This window comes from Hemitrygon akajei, chromosome 32, assembly GCF_048418815.1.
Source record: "Hemitrygon akajei chromosome 32, sHemAka1.3, whole genome shotgun sequence".
NCBI classification, from domain to species: Eukaryota; Metazoa; Chordata; class Chondrichthyes; order Myliobatiformes; family Dasyatidae; genus Hemitrygon; species Hemitrygon akajei.
In genome coordinates, this window is record NC_133155.1 from 4,031,009 (window position 1) to 4,051,338 (window position 20,330).

At 42.6% G+C, this 20,330-nt stretch overlaps 1 protein-coding gene across 1 annotated transcript in view; it reads left to right on the forward strand.

Annotated features, from left to right (window-relative positions):
* Positions 1-20,330, forward strand: part of LOC140719730 (exostosin-1-like) — a 331,105-nt gene that overhangs the window by 258,614 nt on the left and 52,161 nt on the right. The window contains exons 3-4 of the mRNA XM_073034553.1: positions 3,341-3,448; positions 10,337-10,456. Of these exons, the coding sequence (XP_072890654.1) occupies positions 3,341-3,448; positions 10,337-10,456 (228 nt within the window). The remainder of the gene's footprint in view (positions 1-3,340; positions 3,449-10,336; positions 10,457-20,330) is intronic.

Here is a 20,330-nt window from a genome sequence, read left to right on the forward strand (position 1 = left end):
CATATAGCTCACACCATAACAGTGGAACAATTACTACCCCTCAACCATCAGGCTCCTGAATCAAAAGGAGATAATTTCACTCAACTGCCCAATCATCAAAATGTTCCCACAACCTATGGCTTCCCTTTCAAGGACTCTTCATCTCATGTTCTTGGTGTTTGCTCCTTATTTATTTATTACTTCTTTTTCTTTTTGTATTTGCACAGTTTGCTGTCTCCTGCAGTCTGGTTGAATGCCCTAGTTTGTGCAGTCTTTCACTGATCTGTTATGGTTATTATTCTATAGATTTACTGAGCATGCCCACAAGGAAATGAATCTCAGGGTTGTATATGATGACATATATGTGCTTTGATAATAAATTTACTTTGAACTTTTAACACGAAGTAATATTACCACAAATATATTAACAAATAATAAGGTGCATACGTATGTGATACAAGTTGAATCGTATACTGCTACTGGCACGTCATATGTGATGAAACCTGGGAGGTGGCACGGAGTTCAGTGGTCTAAAAATGATCATTTCTCCATCGGAGAATTGAACCCCAATCTGCTGCATGATAATGGGGATACTAACCACTATACTAACAAGAAAGTGCTATAAGATAAGGATTAAGACTCTCTAAGGCTCTGCTTCAAGTAAATCCCGATAAAATACTCATGAGCATTAATTATAGAAGTATTCTTAAAATTTTCTTTGAGCCTATTTATTTATTTATTGAGATAGAGCGTGGAACTGGCCCTTGCAGCCCTTCGAGCTGTGACACCCAGCAACCCCAATTTGACCCTAGCCTAATCATGGGACTGTGGGAGGAAACCAGAGCACCCGGAGGAAACCCACACAGTCACGACAAGAATGTAAAGCCATTACAGGCAGCAGCGGAAATGTTTATTAATTACACAAATCTCAGAGATGGATGGTTTATTTGTTTTTCAAAAAGTATTCACTTAGGTAACAAACCATTTGATGTAGTTGTGGGGAACTCAGGATAGAAATTTTTGGATGGCCAATGATGAGTGTGTGGGTCAAGATGTTTCAGAGTAGAAGGTCATGTGATGTGATGAAATGACCTTTCAACCTGCACTTCAAGCTCAAAAAAACATTCAACAAAAAACAGTTTGAATAAGCTTTTTTCTCTCTTCTCCTTTCTGTTAGCATTTTAGCATCATCTCCTTTAATTTGGAGTTTTCTCATGATGAATTTGTCGTTCTTTGACAAATCTTTTGAAGTGTTTTGAAGAGATAATTGTGGGGATAGTTGAAGATAGGACAGTGGTTGTTGTCAATATGGACTTTAATAAGGCCTTTGATAAGGTCCCACATGGGAGGCTAATCTGGAAGGTTTGGTCACATAGGATTCAGGGAGAGCTAGTGAGGTGGATTCAAAATTGGCTCAGTGATAGAAAACAGAGGGTGAAGGCTAAAGTTTCATTCTCCAACTGAAGGATTTTTCTTTCTTACTGGCAATTTTGCTGCTGGTGTTTGGGGTAGCAATGAAACTCTTTCATCTCCGCCAGTGTTCAGGGCTTCCTTCATTATTAGGCCAGTAGGCTTCCTTTCGGTTTTCACCACTGTCAGTCATACAAGTCCTGGGCAGAGACTCGGGAATACCGTCGCACTCACACGCAGAAGGATTCATTGCTGTTACTTTGTTTTACTAGTCAGGATTGTCAGCCCTGAGCTGAATCCCCAAACCTGGAGGACCCATGGACCACTCTTAGCCTGGCCTCTACCCTTTGACCTGTTTGGCATGGCTGATCCTACCAAGAGTCAAAACAGAAACCCTGTCTCCAGCAAACATAGCTCTCTGGGTCATTGAGGCATGCAAGCCTCCAAACCACAACAAGACTGTGGTTCTCTTGGAGGATTGGAAGCCTAGACCTCTGTTGTTGATTATGTATGTAAATGACTTGGACACAAAGGCACCTGACGTGATTAGCATGTTTGCTGATGATACTCGATAGTGAAGCAGATTACAGTTAATTGCAAAGAGATCTTGATCTGTAAATGAGATGGGGAGAGGAAAGGCAAATGAATTTGGATTTAGATGAATGTAGGGTGATGCATTTTGGACAGTCAAATCCAAGGTGAAACCTGTACAGTGAATGGCAGGGCACTGACAAATGTAGAACAGACAAGTGTAAAGTTTGCCGAATGTGGCCATGCATGTAGACAAGATGGTGGATAAGGGATTTGGCATGCTGGTGTTCATCGAGGTTCCAGGTAGGGACATTATGTTGAAGTTATATAAGTTATTGGTGAGACCACACTTAGAGTATTTGTATATTGTTTTGGTTCCCTTCTCGTAGGAAAGACATAGAGGCGAAGATCCTTTCTCTCCTAGGAGTGAGGTCTTCAAAGCTTCTGTCAGCATTGATGGAGCTCCTGAGGTGGGATTGCTTGCCCTGTGTCTGTCCTTCCTCCTTTCACAGCTGGGCTTAGAACTGTCCATGGCAGAGTTGGTAAACGCATGGCCCACCATAAAAGAGACCATAAGGTGATAGTTACAAATAATTGAAGTTTCAGTTCCTAATCTATCAAGTTCGGGAGCTAATATCGGAGACTGTTTCATTGATACTCCATTTCGCATTGATGACAGTGAGCAGAATCCCTTGTTAATGACTGTCCTTTTGGTAGGTTGGTTGGAGTTTCTTTCAGTACTGCAAAATTTCATTTGAGTAGAAGAAAGGCTGTTGTTGTGTGGTGCACAGTTCAATCAGGTGTACCACAGTCACATGCTGTGGAACCCTTCGTAAGCCATTTGTGTATCAATCAGGTGGCTGCAACAGCCATATTCCTCTCGGATCTAATTATGATATTTCATGCTGCAGGTCAAAGCCAGGTAGCTCCACCATTCAGTCTGAAGTCAGTTATTCAGGATGGTTGCTTCTAAAATACAAAAGAACAAATGTTGTGTGATTTTATCCAAGCATATGTGATGACCTGAAAACACCTTTTGTTCTTTACATTGACTGAGGACCATGCTCCAAATTCGAGAAAATTAAGATTAAAGATTGTTCAGTGTGATTTCCAATACACAAGTGTAAAGAAAAATGATATAATTGTTACTCTGGATCAGATGCAACTCAATACACAATAAAATAAAGAACACAATAATAATAAAAACACATTAGCTATAAATACATAATTAATCATATGTCTATAAAGGGATGCTAGACATAGGAATGTTTGTATGTGAGGGGAAGTGGAGGACGATTCAAAGTTGTTTAATGCTATTTACAATACACAAAGATAGACAATAAGATAAAGACACAATAAATATAAATACATAAGATAGCAGTGGTTCAGTTATGTTTCTGATGTCTTTTCTTTCTCCCAGGCTGCTTGCATTCCAGTTCTGCTCAGTAATGGCTGGGAGCTGCCGTTCTCTGATGTCATCGACTGGAGTAAAGCTGTTGTGGTGGGCGATGAGAGGCTCCTACTGCAGGTGAGTTAGGAGTGGACTGGACCTCACCAACCGCAGTAACTGAGCTGCAATATGTGAAGAGTGTTTGAGGGTCTGAGTGCTCCTCACTCAAGCTCCATGCCATCCTTGACATGACGATGGGCCTTGTACACAATGTCCATGGTACCCCGAGGGTCCTTTGCCAATTATACAACACCATTCTCAGAAAACCAACCCTGAGAAGTGAGGACCACTTCTCATATCTCTGCCACACATGAAATGCTGGAGGAATTCAGCAGGTCAGGCAGCCAGAATGGAGGGAAATAAACAGTCAACTTTTAGGGCGAGTGGGTAGTTAGATAAAATGGAGAATGAGCAATCAGGATGAATCCATACATCAGGAGCAGATAAAAAGCTACCTTGAATGATATAGGGAACATTCCACTTCACTAACTTCCCACTCATCTATCACAAAAGACAGCTCCTCACCCATCTGTGAAAGAGGAAGTAGCTTCCACATTCGCTTCTTTGGTAACAGAACTGGAGTGAAAGTAAGTCATGCCGGATCCCAAGGGTGTGTCCAAGAAGGACATAGCAGTATTCTCACTTGGACCTGGTCTGGTTCTGAACTCTATTTCAACCAAGTTCTTGTCCATCAACTCCAGCAGTGACTGTGAATGAATGCCTTCCACTGTGGTTGGTTTCACGTTCATCTAGATACTTCAGTCATCTGGATCCCTTGCTGAGAAGTTCTTCTTGGCATTCTTTGTTTCTTCCTGGCATTTTTTGTTGTTCGAGGTAACTTTTTTTAAATATAAAAACGTGTTAAAGGATATCAACCTCCAACCATAGGGGGAGAAAAAAGAAAAAAAAAGGAAATATCATAGGGAAATGATGATTTAATCTAGAATCTTTATTTTAGTTGGGCCCTTATGCAGTTTTCATGTGCCTCAATCTTTGCAGGAGTACAGTATGTTCATTTGGCCAAACTCCCTTTGTTTCTTAGTCCAATAGTTGTGCCTGGTAAATTAGATCATGACTTTTATTCTTTGTAATTAAGGGTTGTTGACTTCTTTTTTCATTACACTCTGTCTCCATATACCCCAGAATCATTTTTGATCTTTACTGAATGTGTTTCCCAGGCAGAATACCTTTGTTCTAGCCAGCACCTCCTCCTTCAGTAATCGGAGGACACCTTCACTGCAATGATGAGTTAATAGAAGGTGGAGCACAGGGCTGAATCTTTCAATCAGCCTGTCAAGCATCAATTTCACAGTACACTTCACACATTCTTTATTCAATCACACTCTGTCACTTTGGACAAAACCATCCTTGTGTCTTGTCATTGCTTTTCATCGGGTCAATATTGATGAATTTTGCTCACTGCCTTCCCCTGTACTGATGGGTCTCTCTCTAACTCCTCGCGACTATTGACAGAAGCCTTGCCTTCTTATGCCTCCTCCTGCTGCAGATTCTCTAAGCCTGTGTTTGATTATAAGAACTCAGCCTTTTATCATCCCTCTCCTGTGCAGTTTTCACCTGGAGAGGCTCCAGGAAAAATTCATGATTTTACCCATTTCTGATTGCAGAAGCAATGAGCTCATTAATGCACAGATACCCTTCCTCCTTCTGTTTATCCCATGATCCACTTTCCTCTCCTATCAGATTCCTCCTTATTCAGCTCTTTACCTTTTTCATTTATTGCCTCCCAGCTTCTCACCATCCCCCCACCCTTCTCCACCCACCCATCTTCCCCCTCACCTACCTTCCCCCCCCATCTGACTTCACCTATCACCTGCCAGCTCCTTCCACTACCCCCCCCCACCTTATTCTGGCTTCTTCCCCCTTCCTTTCCAGTCCTGATGAAGGTTCTCAGCTCAAGATGTCAAGCTGCTCGTCCTGACAGGTTTTTCTGGCAATTTGTGTAAGTCGCTGTGAATGATGAGTCTGGCTGTCTGACTCAAGCTCTCCACAGTGGTGGAAAATAAGGGAAGATTTGACGGAGGTATACAAAATTACCAGCGGTATAGATAGGATGAATGTAAGCAGTCTTTTCCCACAAAAGCTGGGTAAGATTAGAACTGGAGATCGTAGGGTAAGGGTGGAAGATGAAATATTTAAGAGGAAGTTTCTTCACTCAGAAGCTGGAGCAAGCGTGGAACGAGCTGCCAGCAGAGATGGTGATGCACGTCAGATTGCAACATTGAAGAGATTAGATGGGCCAAAGGGCCTGTTTCTGTGCTGTAGTACTCTATGGCTCTGACTCTAGCTGGAGTTTAGACATTAAGCTGGCATACTGTCTGCTCCCAAGGACTTGATTTTCAGTCGGGTTATGGCACGTACAACATGTTTATTTTGAGCAGGAGTGCCAGATTGACTAGATGCGATGTGTTATTTTGAGATGGAGTAAAGGGCCCTCATTTCAATGATAAAGTCACTGTTCCAGAGAGTGCACTGCTCCACCCAGGGTCACTGACTCATTGTCCTCGGTAGTATGCTTCCGATTTTCACTGTCAGTGAGATGGGGCCTTGGGTATGTGGACTCTAACTGACCTTGAAGAACCTGCCCACAGCATGGCTGTCAGTGCGATGTCAACCTTCCTAAGTTCTTTGTACTGTTCTTTAGGTGATGGGTTTAGTGTTGGATGTCTAAGTTCAGGTGCATTTGGACAGCTTTGAAGAAAGAAAAGACCTTCCAATCCAGGAGCACATTATGCTTGTGGTTAATTAATTCCAGAATCTCCTGGTTATTCTGGTCAGCCCAGTTCTTAGTCTTTTTAAATGTGCTAGTCATGGTGAACTTCAGGGCATCATAGATGTTCTGTGAGACTCAGTTGCAGGAAATCACATTGTTGTTGTGCAACAGTTGTTGGTGCCTGTCATGTCAAGCATCACGCAGACAGCTCTACGACCTCTTGCTCAGGTGATGATTATAGTCTAACAGGTACTTGTGCTTTTACCAGGGATGTTATTACAATGTCTTCTGCCTGTCTATCTGATGAAGCTGGGTTATTGTTCTGAAAAGACTGCACGCTAAATGTTTTATCAGGGAAAGGATCCCGTCAGAATAAGTCTTCCTTACTTTGTCCCAGCTAACTAAGCCTTGCCAGAGGGCTGTGCCCTTAGCCATCGTGACAAGGAAGACACTCTGGAGGACTGGCTTTCAACTCCACTCCCACCACCCCGCCCCCCAGAAAAATACTTCAAGGAGTTCATCCAGAAATTTTTCCAAGGACATTAAGAGTCCTTCAGAGTCTCATCCAGAACTTCTACACTAGGAGTTTGCACTGGCTTAACATTACAGTGAACAAAACATTTTCACTGCTTTCACAGAGGAGTCATTGAGATAACGGACTAGCTTAGCCTTGATGGAGAGGCTTGCTGTGTGGAGACTGTGAAAACTCTTCTAAATTGTTCCTCATTCTACCAGCTGGCCGAAGTGCAAGAGGATATGCCAGATCTGATAGATGCCATAGTCATGATCAGCTTCAAGAAATGGAACAATGGCTGTGGCGACTCCAGGGAGGTCTCACAGGGAACGCTTAAAGGTGTCACAAGCCCTGCGAGACTGCAGCGAGCCATAGAGCAATGGGCTCTAAGGTTTCTGGAGCACTTGTATTTGTTAATTGTTGTCTTAACTAGAGTTGTTAAGCCCTTATGCTTTCAGTTTAATTTTGTTAGGTTTATTTTGACTGGCACGGGCTTTCCGTGTTGTGACTATTTAAAGCAGATTCTGGATTAACACTTAACGCAGGGTCCTTGTTTTGAGAAAGATTTGCCTCGTGATGTCACTCAGTCGAAACAGTGATGTTCTGCTGGAATTCCTGTGTATAAACCTTTGTTTCCACCTCTACACGGGAGTCTGTTGTTCCTCCAAAATTGGGTTCAATCATTGCCAACGCACGCCATGACAAAACGTCTCTTACCAACCTACCCTGATGTGCAGCACCATCCATGGTCAATATAGCTAAGCCTGAAAAACATGAAACACTTCTTGAAGTAGCAGAAGTCGCAATTCTGTAAAGATGGACATCAATGCTGAAATTCACCATTTGCAGCACAGCCTTTGGTCAATTGAGAAAAAGTATATTTACAACTTCACACAAGACTCAACGTCTATCAGCAGCAGTTTTCCCTCTCTTCATCTGTTTCTGTATTGCCTACAGCGAGCATCTCAAGGCACTTGAAAGGTTATAGGAATGGTCTCCTGGCAAAATCCGTCAAGAGGAGAAGGGAGCCAGTGTGGGCATCCGTATTCAGGCAACATGCCCAGTACTGAGGTTCTGGATGCACTTAGTCAGCTCCATTTTGCAGGCCACTCACATGCTTGATTCAGAGTGCTGAGCTCTGTCACTGGAAGGGAGTTCCAGTTGGTCAGAGGAGAACATTTCAGGATGTGCGCCGAGCTTCCTTGAAAACAATGCAATATTCCCACCAATTCCAAAGATTGCTCAAAGAGATATCATTGAAGATCTCCAATCCCTGCATAAAGAACAAGGAAGGGAAAAAGGTCCACATAAACAGTGGGTAGAGTCCACCATGCCCAAATTAGCTACCTACCTGACACCTCCTGCTCCACCTAGGAAGGTGTCCTTGGTTCCCACGTTGGCTTTATCAGATGACTCAGAACACATATAACTGGAGTAGAAGCAAGCCATCACCCTCACTCCCAAGGGACTGTCTAATAAGACTACATAGGCAATCAGCTAATGTAGTCCAACTTGGAAATGGATCCCAGCACTTCAGGTGATCTCATTCATTTCTGTCAGCTGTAATACTCCTTTCATTAATGGTATGAGACACAGTTCAGTGAGGGGCCAATTGCATCTGAGGAAGGTCATGGGTTCAAGCCCCAGTGTCAAGCTAAACTCATATGAAATGCTGATGCTCCCTGTGCCTTATCAAGCGAGTGGTTCACAGCTTGTTGTAATCCAGATGAAAGCGGTTGAGTGACACCATCCTGATAGATGGCAACTCTGTGCTGCTAATGGAGCAGATATTGTTGATTGCTAATTATTTATCCTTATTAAGTGTTTCCTTACTTATGATATTTCGGCAGATGGGGCTCAATCAGCCGTGGTTGGCAGCTCATCTAGGAGATGGAAAACTGATCTCAAACCTCCACTGCCTTGCATCTATACCCACTCGTGGGGAAATCTTCGGGAGTAAACCCTGAAGAAGAATCTGCAGCTGGAATCCCTGAGGCAGTTCAGCATTGACTGGCAACTCCTGCGGTGCTGCTGATGACAAACTGCATCAGTCTCTGCCATTCCTTTGGGTTTATGAGCTGCGTGGAGAGGGGAGCCTGCTGCAGGGGCAACAACTTCTTCTCCATATCGGACTGCCCTGGCTTGCATACTGGGTTGTGTATCACGTAGACACTCACTTCCTGCCCATTATGCTGCTGCAGCTCAGGGCAGCAATGAAGGCCCTCCATTTTCATTGCTGTTTCTGTAACAGTTCTGTTTTTGGATCTGACAGAGTTGTTAGCCCTGAGCTTAAATCCCACACCTCGAGGGCTGGTTGTCCACTCTTAGTCTGACCTCTAACAGACCTATTTGACTTGTTTGGCATGGGTGACCCTATCAAGAATCAAAGCGCAAGGCCCTGACTCTAGCGAACATAGCTCTCCATAGCTTGCATTGAGGCACGCAAGCCTCCAAACCCTACGACAAGCTTCCGACCCTTGGAGTATCAAACAGACAGCTGGAATGCAGTATCCGTCGCTGACCTTGACCAATGGAAGGTCTCAAACCTATGATCAGATTAAAATAAATAAACATTGATTGTAATGTCCAGGCTTCATTTCTATGTCAATGCAGACTGCCTGGTAATTTTTTTTGCTTTCAATCCCCACATCAATACATGAATTCTGCTTCAGGAGCAATGCTGCAACTTAGTGTTTAATCTGCCGGCATCAAAGACCTATTCTGCCCAGGCCTCCTGAAGCTCAGAGATCAGCAAATAAGTAACGGGACATAAGTTATCCATGATGTGCTGGTGCCTGGCCGCCACAGGTCCAATCCCAGAATCAGAATGGGGTTTAATACATCTGGGAAAATGGATCAGCCAGGATGAAAAAGCAGAGCAGACTCAATGGGCCAAATCGCCTTATTCTGCTCCTATGTCTTAAAATCTTATGGTCTAATATCACCAGCATATGTAGTGAAATTTGTTGCTTTGCTGCAGCAGTGCATTGTGATACATAATAATTGGTTGAGTTTAGTTGTTTTCCAATATCAGCAATTCATCAGCAAACGATTTGTCACCATACGAGGAGACAACAGCAGTGCACAGTTAATAGCCAAGATCAGAGAATAGCTCAACTCAACCAACAATCACACTAGTTACACATTTTCCAAATTATTTCCAATAAAACAATAGATTACAAAAAGTATATATAAAAAAGTTAAAATAAACAGGTAGTGCAAAAAAAGAGGGGACAAGTACTGAGATAGTGTTCAGGGGTTTATTGTCCAGTCAAAAATCTGATGGAGGGGAAGAAGCTGTGCCTGAAACATTGAATGTGTGTCTCCAGGCTCCTGTACCTCCTCCTTGCTGGCTGCACTGAGCAGAGGGCATTTCCTGGGTGATGGGGGTCCTTAATGATGGAAGCTGCCTTTTTGAAGCATCACTCCTGGAAGATGTTCTGGATGCTGAAGGCCAGTGCCCATGTTGGAGCTGGCTGAGCTTGCAACTTTTTCCATCTTTTTCTCATCCTGTGCAGAGGCCTCTCCAACCCATATGTTGATGCCGTCAGTTAGAATGTTCTACATAGTACATCCACAGAAATCTGCGAGTGTCTTTGGTGACATACAAATTCTCTTCAAACAAGGAGGAAAAGCAGGTTAACAGCAAGTGGTGAACACATTAATTATCTGTCCCTGATTTTTCAGGTTGGACTAACACTTCTCTTTATCTATTTTATAGATTCCATCAACAGTCAGGTCCATTGACAATGACAAAATCTTGGCATTCCGACAACACACCCAGTTCTTATGGGACGCTTATTTTTCTTCTGTAGAAAGGATTGTATCAACCACACTGGAGGTAAGTGAGGGACCTGATAAATCTGACGTATTTTTGTTCTATCCTGACTGTTCCTTTGAGCACATTTTCATGTTCTTGTCATCATAAAGCACTGCAGCACAGTACAGGTCCTTTGGCCTGTGATGTTGTGCCAACATTTTAATCAATCTAACCCTTCTCTCTGACATAGCCCTCCATTTTCCATCATCCATTGTAAATCGTCCCGTGATTGGGCTTGTGTTAACTCGGGGGTGCTGGGCAGCGCAGCTCAAAAGGCCAGAAGGGCCTATTAGGCTCTCTATCTCAATAAATAAATAAAATTTAAATGTCCCTGATGTATCTGCCTCTAGCACCACCGTGCGTAGAGCCCAATACAGCAAGGCACTCACCACTCTCTGCGCTAAAACTTCTGACAATCCCCCCTGTACTTTCCTTCAATCACCTTAAAATTCCACCCTGGGGAGAAGCCTCTGGCTAACCTCTCGATCTATGCCTCATGGTCAAGCTTGTTTCAGTTGACCATTTATGAACTAGCGAACAGTGTGACTATTCCCAATCTCTGCTATTAGTTGTAGCACTCGTACACTCAGTGGCCACTTTATTAGGTACACGTGGACATCTGCTTGTCAAAGCAAATATCTAATTTGTCTATCATTTTGCAGCAATTCAATACATAAAAGCATGTTTGTTGTTGTTCAGTCGTTTAGTCAAGTCCAACTCTTTGTGACCTCATGGACCACAGGGTCCATAGGGTTTTCATGGCAGGTGGATTGCCAGGCCTTCCTTCTGCCCAGGTTGGAACCCGGCTGCTTGTGAACTCTGGACAATCTGCCTTGAAGTCCAGTGCTGATACCACTACACCACTAGCCAGCCCATAAAAGCATATAGGCATGGTCAAGGGGTTCAGTGGTTGGTCAGACCAAACATCAGAATGGGGAAGAAGTATGATCTAAGTGACTTTGACCATGGAATGATGGTTGGTGCCAGACAGGGCAGTTTGCGTATCTCAGAAAATACTGGTCTCTGGAGATTTTCAAGCACAACAGTTTCTGGGGCAGAGGTTCCTAACCTTTTTTTATGCCATGGAGCCTTCCCAGTAAGCAAGGGGTCTGTGGGATAAACTCTAGAGTCTAGAGTTTACAGAGAATGGTGCAAAAACAAAAGAAAAACATACAGCGAGTGGCAGTTCTTAGGGCGAAAACTCCTTGTCAATGAGAGAGGTCAGAGGAGAATTAGCAAACTGTTTCAAGCTGACAGGAAGGCAACAGTAACTCAAATAGCCTCACATTACAATCACGTATGCCGAAGAGTCTCACTGAATGCACAACACATTGTACCATGTGTTGGATGTGCTACAGCAGCAGAAATCACAAATGTACATTCAGTGGCCATTTTATTGGGTACAGGAGATAACTAATAAGGTGACCACTGAGAGTAAATACACATACACACACGCCATCCTGTTACACCTCATTCAAAGTAATCCTAAATTAAATGGCATTTTATGTAAAGAGCTTCTCTGCACCATCTGCTCATGTAGGACTTCCTGGTTCCCAAACATTTTAATTCCAATTCCCACTCCTGTTCCGGTGTGGAGGAGCAACACCTTATATTGCATCGGGATACCCTCCAACTCAAAGCATGAATACTGATTTCTCCTCCTGGTAAACAAATTTCACCCCCTCACTTTCCTCCATTCCCCACTGACCTTTCACTTTTTCTCAACTGCCTATCAATCTCCTGTCCTATCAGATTCCTTCCTCTCCATCCCTTGCCCTTTCCTACCCACCAGGCTTTACCTATCATTTTCCAGCCAGCCTCTTTGCCCTCCCCCCACCTTTTTATTCTGGCATCTCCCCGCCGCCCCCCCCCCCCCGCCCCCCCCCCGTTCCATTCCAAGCCTGAAAAAGGGTCTCGGCCCAAGACGTCAACTGTTTGTTCATTTCTATAGATGCTGCCTGACCTGCCGATTTCTTCCTTCATTCTGTGTGCATTGCTTTGGATTTCCAGCATCTGCAGACTTTCTTGTGGTTTATGTAAAGAACACCTGCTGTCTTATCCCGTGAATAACCTGGTAATGTCTCAATATGTGACCCAGCACATTTCATTAAAATAGAGAGATTGAAGTTGATTAAAGTCCCAGACTGCTGTGTGTAGTTTAATTAACCTTCTAGCCCTAGTTCCAGTTTTGTAGATGCTGAGACTTTCATTACTGGCAGAACGCTGGTTGCCTGTAATTGACAGAAAGGAGACAGGTGACATTCCCAGTTGTCACACTGACCTTTGTTAAGATGCTTCTGGGTCATTTAGTGTAGTTAGTTTATTCCAGGTTTTTGAAATATTGAGCGAGTCTCCTCGTTGATTCCTAGTTTGTATTTTTATAAACCTAACAAATTTTAAATGTGTTAACAAATTCATTTTGAGAGGACTAGAATGTAAGGGCAAGAATGTGAAGCTGAGGCGTTGGTCAGACTGCAATTGGAGTATTGTGGGCAATTTTGGGCCCCTCATCTAAGAAAAGATGTGCTGACATTGGAGATGGTCCAGAGAAAGTTCACAAGAATAATTCCAGGAATGAAAGTGGTTTACATAAGAATCAGAATCAAGTTTAGTATCACTGGCATTTGTCGTGAAATCTGTTAACTTCGCGCCAGCAGTACAATGCAGTACATGATAATAGGAAGAAAACTGTGACTTACAGTAAGTATCTATATTAAATACTTAAATAGTGCAAAAATAGAAATAAAAAAGTAGTGTGGTAATGTTCATGGGTTCAATGTCCATTCAGGAACTGGATGACAGAAGGGAAGGAGCTGTTATACTGTGTTTTTGATGGCTCTGGGCCTGTACTCACTGGAGTTCAGAAGATTGAAGGGGGATCTCATTGAAGCCTGTTGAACATTAAAAGGCCTAAATGGAGTGGATGTGGAGGGGATGTTTCCTATGGGAGTGGGGGTCTAGGACCAGAGGGCACTGCTCAGAAAACAGGGATGAGAAGGAATTTCTTTAGCCAGAGGGTAGTGACTCTGTGGAATTCATGGATGGCTATGATGGCCAAGTCATTGACTATGTTTATAATGGAAGCTGATATGAGTCATGGTATCAAAGGTTACAGGGAGAAGGCAGGAGAATGGGGTTGAGAGGGATAATAAATCATCCATGATGGAATGGCAGAGCTGACTCGATGGGCCGAGTGGCCTAATTCTGTTCTTATGTCTTACGGTTGTAACAGCTGCACAACATTAACTTACCTGTATTTTAAAGAGAACTGAGCTACAATCTCTAAGTGTGAAGGATATGTCTCTTTCTCCACGGACAGTCTGACAACTCTGTGATGTTTTTTGAAACTGATGTCCTGTCCTCCCCTTCTATTATTGAATGGTCCTTAGACATCAGCACAGCAAGTGCCGAGAATCTGACTTCACACACAATGACAAAGAAAATAGGAGGGCTCTAACTGCAAACATCAACCAACTATCAGCCAAGCCTATCCTGGGGACTTTTTTTTAATGGAGTGTGTTCAGTGTCTTCTCATTGTGAATTTCAACCAGACCCTTCTGAGTAACGGTTCAAGCTGCATGGACCAATCCTTTGCTCTAAGGCAGAAATTTTTACACATCCTGAAAACTATCTAGCACTTCCTTCATCATCATTATGTGCTATCTCATGTGCCACAGGCGATCATGGTCTATCCATGACCGTGATGGTTCTTGGCAAATTTTTCTACAGGAGGGGTTTGCCATTGCTTTCTTCTGGACGGTATCAATACTCTTCAAGGGTTGTCTACCTGGCATCAGTGGTTGCATACCAGGACTTGTGATATGCATCTGCTGGTCATACAACCATCTACCACCTGCTCCCATGGTTTCATGTGACCCGGATCAGGTGTCACACCTTTCCCAAGGGTGACCTACAGGCTGCCGGATGAAAGGAGCACCTTACAGCTCCTTTGGTAGAGATGTATCTCCACCCTGCCACCCAACCCAGAGCAGCACTTTATATTCAAATTATATAAAAGAAAATTCCATCTGCATGGCAACAAGAGCTATGTGCATGGGAGCGTTTCAGTTACTGTGAGGCATGTACCCTCACAGCTCAGAGGAAACAGTGTTTCTGAGTGTCACTTGAAAGATGGGACAACCTGTTACTTAAGCATTAACAACCAGGACCATCCGGTCACTCTGGGCAGCATTTCCTTAGAGAGAACTTTTCTCCAAATTGGCTGCACAATACCCAATAAACCTGATTCTGTGTTGTGGTTAGTGTCAGTCAAAAGCAGGCACTGGATACTTCACTCACTCTTTCTTTTAATCCAGAGTGGTTTCTCTTCACAATTGGCTTCACCAATATTGCTCATTTCAATAGTGGCTTCTGATCAAAAGACTTCGTTACACAACAGCACAAGAAATAGGAGCATTAATAGGCCACTCGGCCCCTCCAGTCTGTCCTGTCACTCAATATGATCATGGCCTCAGGTCTCTCTCGATGCCAGTTCCCCATAGCCTTCAATCCCCAAATCTCCCAAAAAATCATTTACCTCCTTAAAGATATTTCTAACGAGCTAACCTCCGCAAGTTTCTAGGGTAGAGAATTCCAGATAGTCACCTGTCTAGATTTCTATGATGATCACACGAGTAAGCCTCAAGGCTGGGGATTTCTGGCTCAGGCGAAGTGACAGCTAACATAATGAAAGACATTGTCTTCGTCCTCATCTCACTGTCGTCTAGCTGCTGACTATGTCCAAGCACACATCTCTGTGTACAAGATCTGGTCTGGTAAGGAGGACTGTAGTGGAAAATGTTTTGCAGAGCAGAGCTATGTCCATTCCAAAGGGTAAATCTTGTAAATTTTCATGTGATGCTTAGCCTGGCATAGGGACAAAATAGACAGAGCCAAATTATTACCATGTTTGTAGCTGTATCTGACTCTGAGCAGAGCTTCAGCCCAAAATCCTCTTCATCAATAAAAGATCCTCCATTATCTTATTATCCCCAGTCTCTGCCTTGAGCTCGTTTAATTCCTGCAGTTCTTATGTCCAGACTGAATAATTCCAAAAGTGTTATTGTTAGATTCCAAACTTGAGCAGTAGGCTGTTTAAAGCAACACACAGAACATGCTGCAAGAACTGAAAAGGTCCGGCAGCATCCATGGAAATGAGTAAAGGCTCGGCATTTCGGGCCAGTTTCCTTCTTCAACACTGAGAGGGAAGGGGGAAGGTGCCTGAATTAAATGGTGGGGGAAGATAAGTTGTTTAATTCATTGTTTTTTTTTCAACCATGACCCCTTAAGCAAGCTTGTTTATTCCAGGTACAGCAATGCCTCACATTTCAAATCCTTATCCTTAGAAAGTGATTGGGATTGGGATTGAGGGAATATCTTGGCGAGTACAGAGTGTGTAACAGAGAATGTAAGAAAGAAATTATAAGGGCAATATTATCTCTGGCAAGTGAAATTAAAGAGACCCCAAGATGTTCAAAGTATATAAGGACTAACGGAATGCCAGAGAAAAAGAAAGTTTCCTTAAGGACCTTAGCCAAGCATTGTGTGGAAGGTTCTGAATGAATACTTTTCATTTGGATTCAACATTGGCTTGGCTTCAATTCATAGAAGAAGCCAGAGAATGGTAGTAGATGGTTGCCTCTCTGACTGGAGCCCTGTGACTAGTGATCTACCAGGGATCAGTACTGGGTCTGTTGTTGTTTTTCATCTGCACTGTGTATTATTGATCTGGATGATAGTGTGGTAAAGTGGATCAGCAAATTTGCAGATGTCATCAAGATTGGAAGTGTAGTGGACAGAGAAGAAGGCTATTAAAGCTTGCAATGGGATCTGGACCAGCTGAAAATAAAATTGGCTCAAAAATGGCAGATGGAATTTAATACAGACAAGTGTGAGGTGTTGCATTTTGGGAGGACAAACCAGGTTAGAACCTACACACTGAATGGCAAGGCACTGAAATGTGCTGTAGAACAAAATGATCTGGGAATACAGATCCATAATTCCCTGAAAGTGGTGACATGGGTAGATAAGGTCATAAAGAGCTTTTGGCACATCGACCATCTTAAATCTGAGTACTGAGTACAGGAGTTGGGACTTTCTGTTGAAGTTGTATAAGACTTTAGCAAGGCCAAATTTGGAGTATTGTGTGCAGTTCTGATCATCTACCTACAGGAAAGATATTGATGAGATTGAAAGAGTACAGAGAAGATTTACAAAGATGTTGGACTTGAGGACCTGAGTTATAGGGGAAGATAAGTTAGAACATTTTTCCCTGGAGCACAGGAAAATGAGGAGACATTTGATAGATGTATACAAAATTATGAGGGGTATAGATAGGGTAAATGTAAGCAGGCATTTTCCAGAGGTTGGATGAGACTAAAATTAGACGTCATAGGTTAAGGGTGCAAGGTGAAATATTTGAGTGAAACCTGAGTTGAAACTTCTTCATTTAGAGGGTGTAACATTTACAAGAGTTTGGATAAATACTTGGATGGGAGGGGTATGGAGGGCTATGGTCCAAGTTGTGGGTCGATGGGACTAGGCAGAATAACAGTTTGGCACAGACTGAATGTACCAAATGGTTTATTTCTGTGCTCTAATGCTTAGTGTATTCATCAAGGAGAAGGACATGGAAGGTCATGAGTTCAGTGAGGCTTGTGGGATAATCTAGAGCAGGTTAGTATTAAGAGGTGGGATTTAATGTCATAATGATGCGTACACGTAGGTAAAATACCCATGACTGGGTGAGATCTATCCTAAGCTGCTGTGGGAACCAATGGAAGAGATAGCTAGGGCCCTGACAGAGATTTATTGGCATCCATGGGTGAAGGCCAGAGGATAGCTGATGTTCCTTTATTTACAAAGGATAGCAGAGATACACCAGGTAACTAGAAGCTGGTGAGCCTTATGTCAGTGGTAGAGAAGCTATTGGAGAAAATTATAAGAGATAAGACAGCAACTGATTGGGGTCAGTCAGTATGGCTTTGTGCAGAGGAAACTTGGTTGAGTTTTGAGAAGATAATGGAAAAGGTGATGAAAGCAGGATGGTGATCTGTCTGTATAGACTTTAGTGAGACTTTTTACAAAATCACAAATGATTAAGCCATATGGAATCCAAGACAAGCTAGCTAATTAGATGCAGGATTGGCTTGGTGATAGGAGACAAAGGGTGACAGTGGAAAGTACCTTTCCTGGTTTGAAGTCTATTGCCAGCAGTGTACTGCAGTGGTCAGTACTGGGATGCTTGTTGTTGGTGATACATTTCAATGACCTGGAGGTGAATCTAAGAGGCATGATTAGTAAACTTGCAGATGACACCAACGATGATGATGTTGTGGATAGTGAGGAAGGTTGTCTAAGGCTGCAGCAAAATATGGATCAGATGGAAGCTTGGGTAGAGTGATGGCAAATGGAATTTAATCTTGTCATTCGCAAGCTGAAAGATAAATTAGGGGTAGGACCAATACAGTAAATGGTGGTGTGGTAAGAAATATTGTTGAACAGAGGTACCTTGGGGATGAAGGTGTATGGTTCAAAATTAGGATTAAGGTTTCAAATCCTTACTTCCCTGAAAGTGCCAACACAGGAAGATAGGATGAAGAAACAATAAAACATTCTTATCACCATCGGTCAGAGCATAGAATATGAAAGTTGAGACATTTACACTAAAGGAGCTTTAAAGGAGATTTGATGGTATTTCTTTTTCAAAACAGAGTTGTGAGTTCCAAATATCAATTACTAGATGAGATGGTGGGTTAAGGGCCAATCACTATAATTAAATAGACATTTAGTCAGGGATTTAATTAAATAAGGCACTGGAGGATACAGATGTAATGCAGATGACTGGGATTAGTGAGGATGGACAAAATAGATGCGATGAGCCAGAAGCTGTAGAATTGTATTTCAGGTTGTCTCTTCCTAATCATGATCAGTGATTCTCGTCGGATAAGCTCTGTGGAGAGAATGGCTGGATTTTCTGTTAAGGACAACAGCGTTCTCTGCTATTTTCAGTTTTTAATGAGAGGATATTGCACATCCACACATGTGTGTGAGGGTCACTACAGCATAGCTTGCTAAAATATTCTGCTTAAAATACATGGACGGCATGAGATAGCAGCTGCTACCAGATAGCCACTGATATTGGAGCTGAGTTGGAAGGAATTAAGGCTGGCATATTATGAAACCAAATATACTTTTAACTACAAGAAGAAGAAGAATTGCCTAGCAATCTGCTTCTCAATGAAAATTTAACTCTGGTGTATCTTTGCCTCAAGATTGTGCTCCTGCCTCTTCTTAGCTCTGTAGTCTTTCATGATTCTACAAAACCCGTGGATCTTTTATGTCCTTCCACTTAACCCTAAAGTGAATTGCTCACAGACAGACAGACATACTTTATTGATCCCGAGGGAAATTGGGTTCCATTACAGATAGAAAACCTTAAATAATAATAATAATAAGTTAATCATACCAAGTGGAAATAAGTCCAGGACCAGCCTATTGGCTCAGGGTGTCTGACCCTCCGAGGGAGGAGTTGCAAAGTTTGATGGCCACAGGCAGGAATGACTTCCTATGACGCTCAGTGTTGCATCTCGGTGGAATGAGTCTCTAGCTGAATGTACTTCTGTGCCTAATCAGTACATTATGGAGTGGATGGGAGACATTGTCCAAGATGGCATGCAACTTGGACAGCATCCTCTTTTCAGACACCACCGTCAGAGAGTCCAGTTCCACCCCCACAACAACACTGGCCTTACGAATGAGTTTGTAACCTCACAAGAGGTTACCTATGTTCAAGTATGAAGACCCAACTCTTTAGGATTCATTTTCACACCTTTGTCTTCCTAATGTTCTTCACTTCTTTGAATCACTGAGCAAAATTTGCTTCACAAAAAACACTTGTATTGTCCTATGCTAATAATATTATTATTTGGCTTGGCAACAATTCTTTTGATAATATTTCTGAAGTGCCTTAGGATGTTTTGGTAGATTTTAACTACCATATAAATGGAAATTGATTTTGTGTCATTTCCTAAGAACATGTTAATTTTTTAAATCTTTTTTTTTAATATATATTTGACTTTCCATCTCTTTTTCTTTCTTTTGTGGTATAACTAAGATGTAATTCAAAATCTTGAATGACACCTTCTTGTTTAATCACCTATGAAGATTTTCCAGCAGATTAACTGAGAAGAATACCTTTGCTTTCTTTTTTTCACACGAGGATTGACATTCATGAAATTAAATTCAGTGTAAGTCAAAGAAAGAAAACAAAATGAGGGAAAGAAGGACAAACAAAAATAAATGTGTACAGTACTTTGAAAATAAACCAGCATTAATCAAATTCCAAGGAAATGAGACAAAGTCAAATCCTACTTCGAATCTCAAAGACAAGTTATTGGACTATATAGAATTTCAGGCAAGCCTTCCACAAACTCCTTGCAATAAGCAGTAGGCTGCAATAGCTCTCCTGTCGTTCTGGTGCTATGGCTAATAGAACTTATACGGATACACTACTTCTCGATACTTATTAGTTGTTATTTTGTGGTTACTGGTTTAACTCCCAGGAAGAAGATTACCTCACTGAATTGTGCAGTTTCACTCCTGTAAGGTCTAACCCAGATGTCTACTGGTGCTTGCTGGTTGGCACAGAGTTGGTGGGCTGCCTGACCCTTTGGAGAGCTCCAGCCACACCCTACTCCATCAATGTCATCAAGAGGACATGGTTACGATCATCATGAAGAAACATTGGAGGTGGATTGGGCACGCAATGACAAGAGAGGCCAACTCCATCATCAGGACTGCACTCGACTGGACTCCTGAAGGGCGGAGGAAATGTGGGAGACCAAAGACAACGTGATACTGTACCGTAGAGGCAGAAATGATGATGCTGAACAAC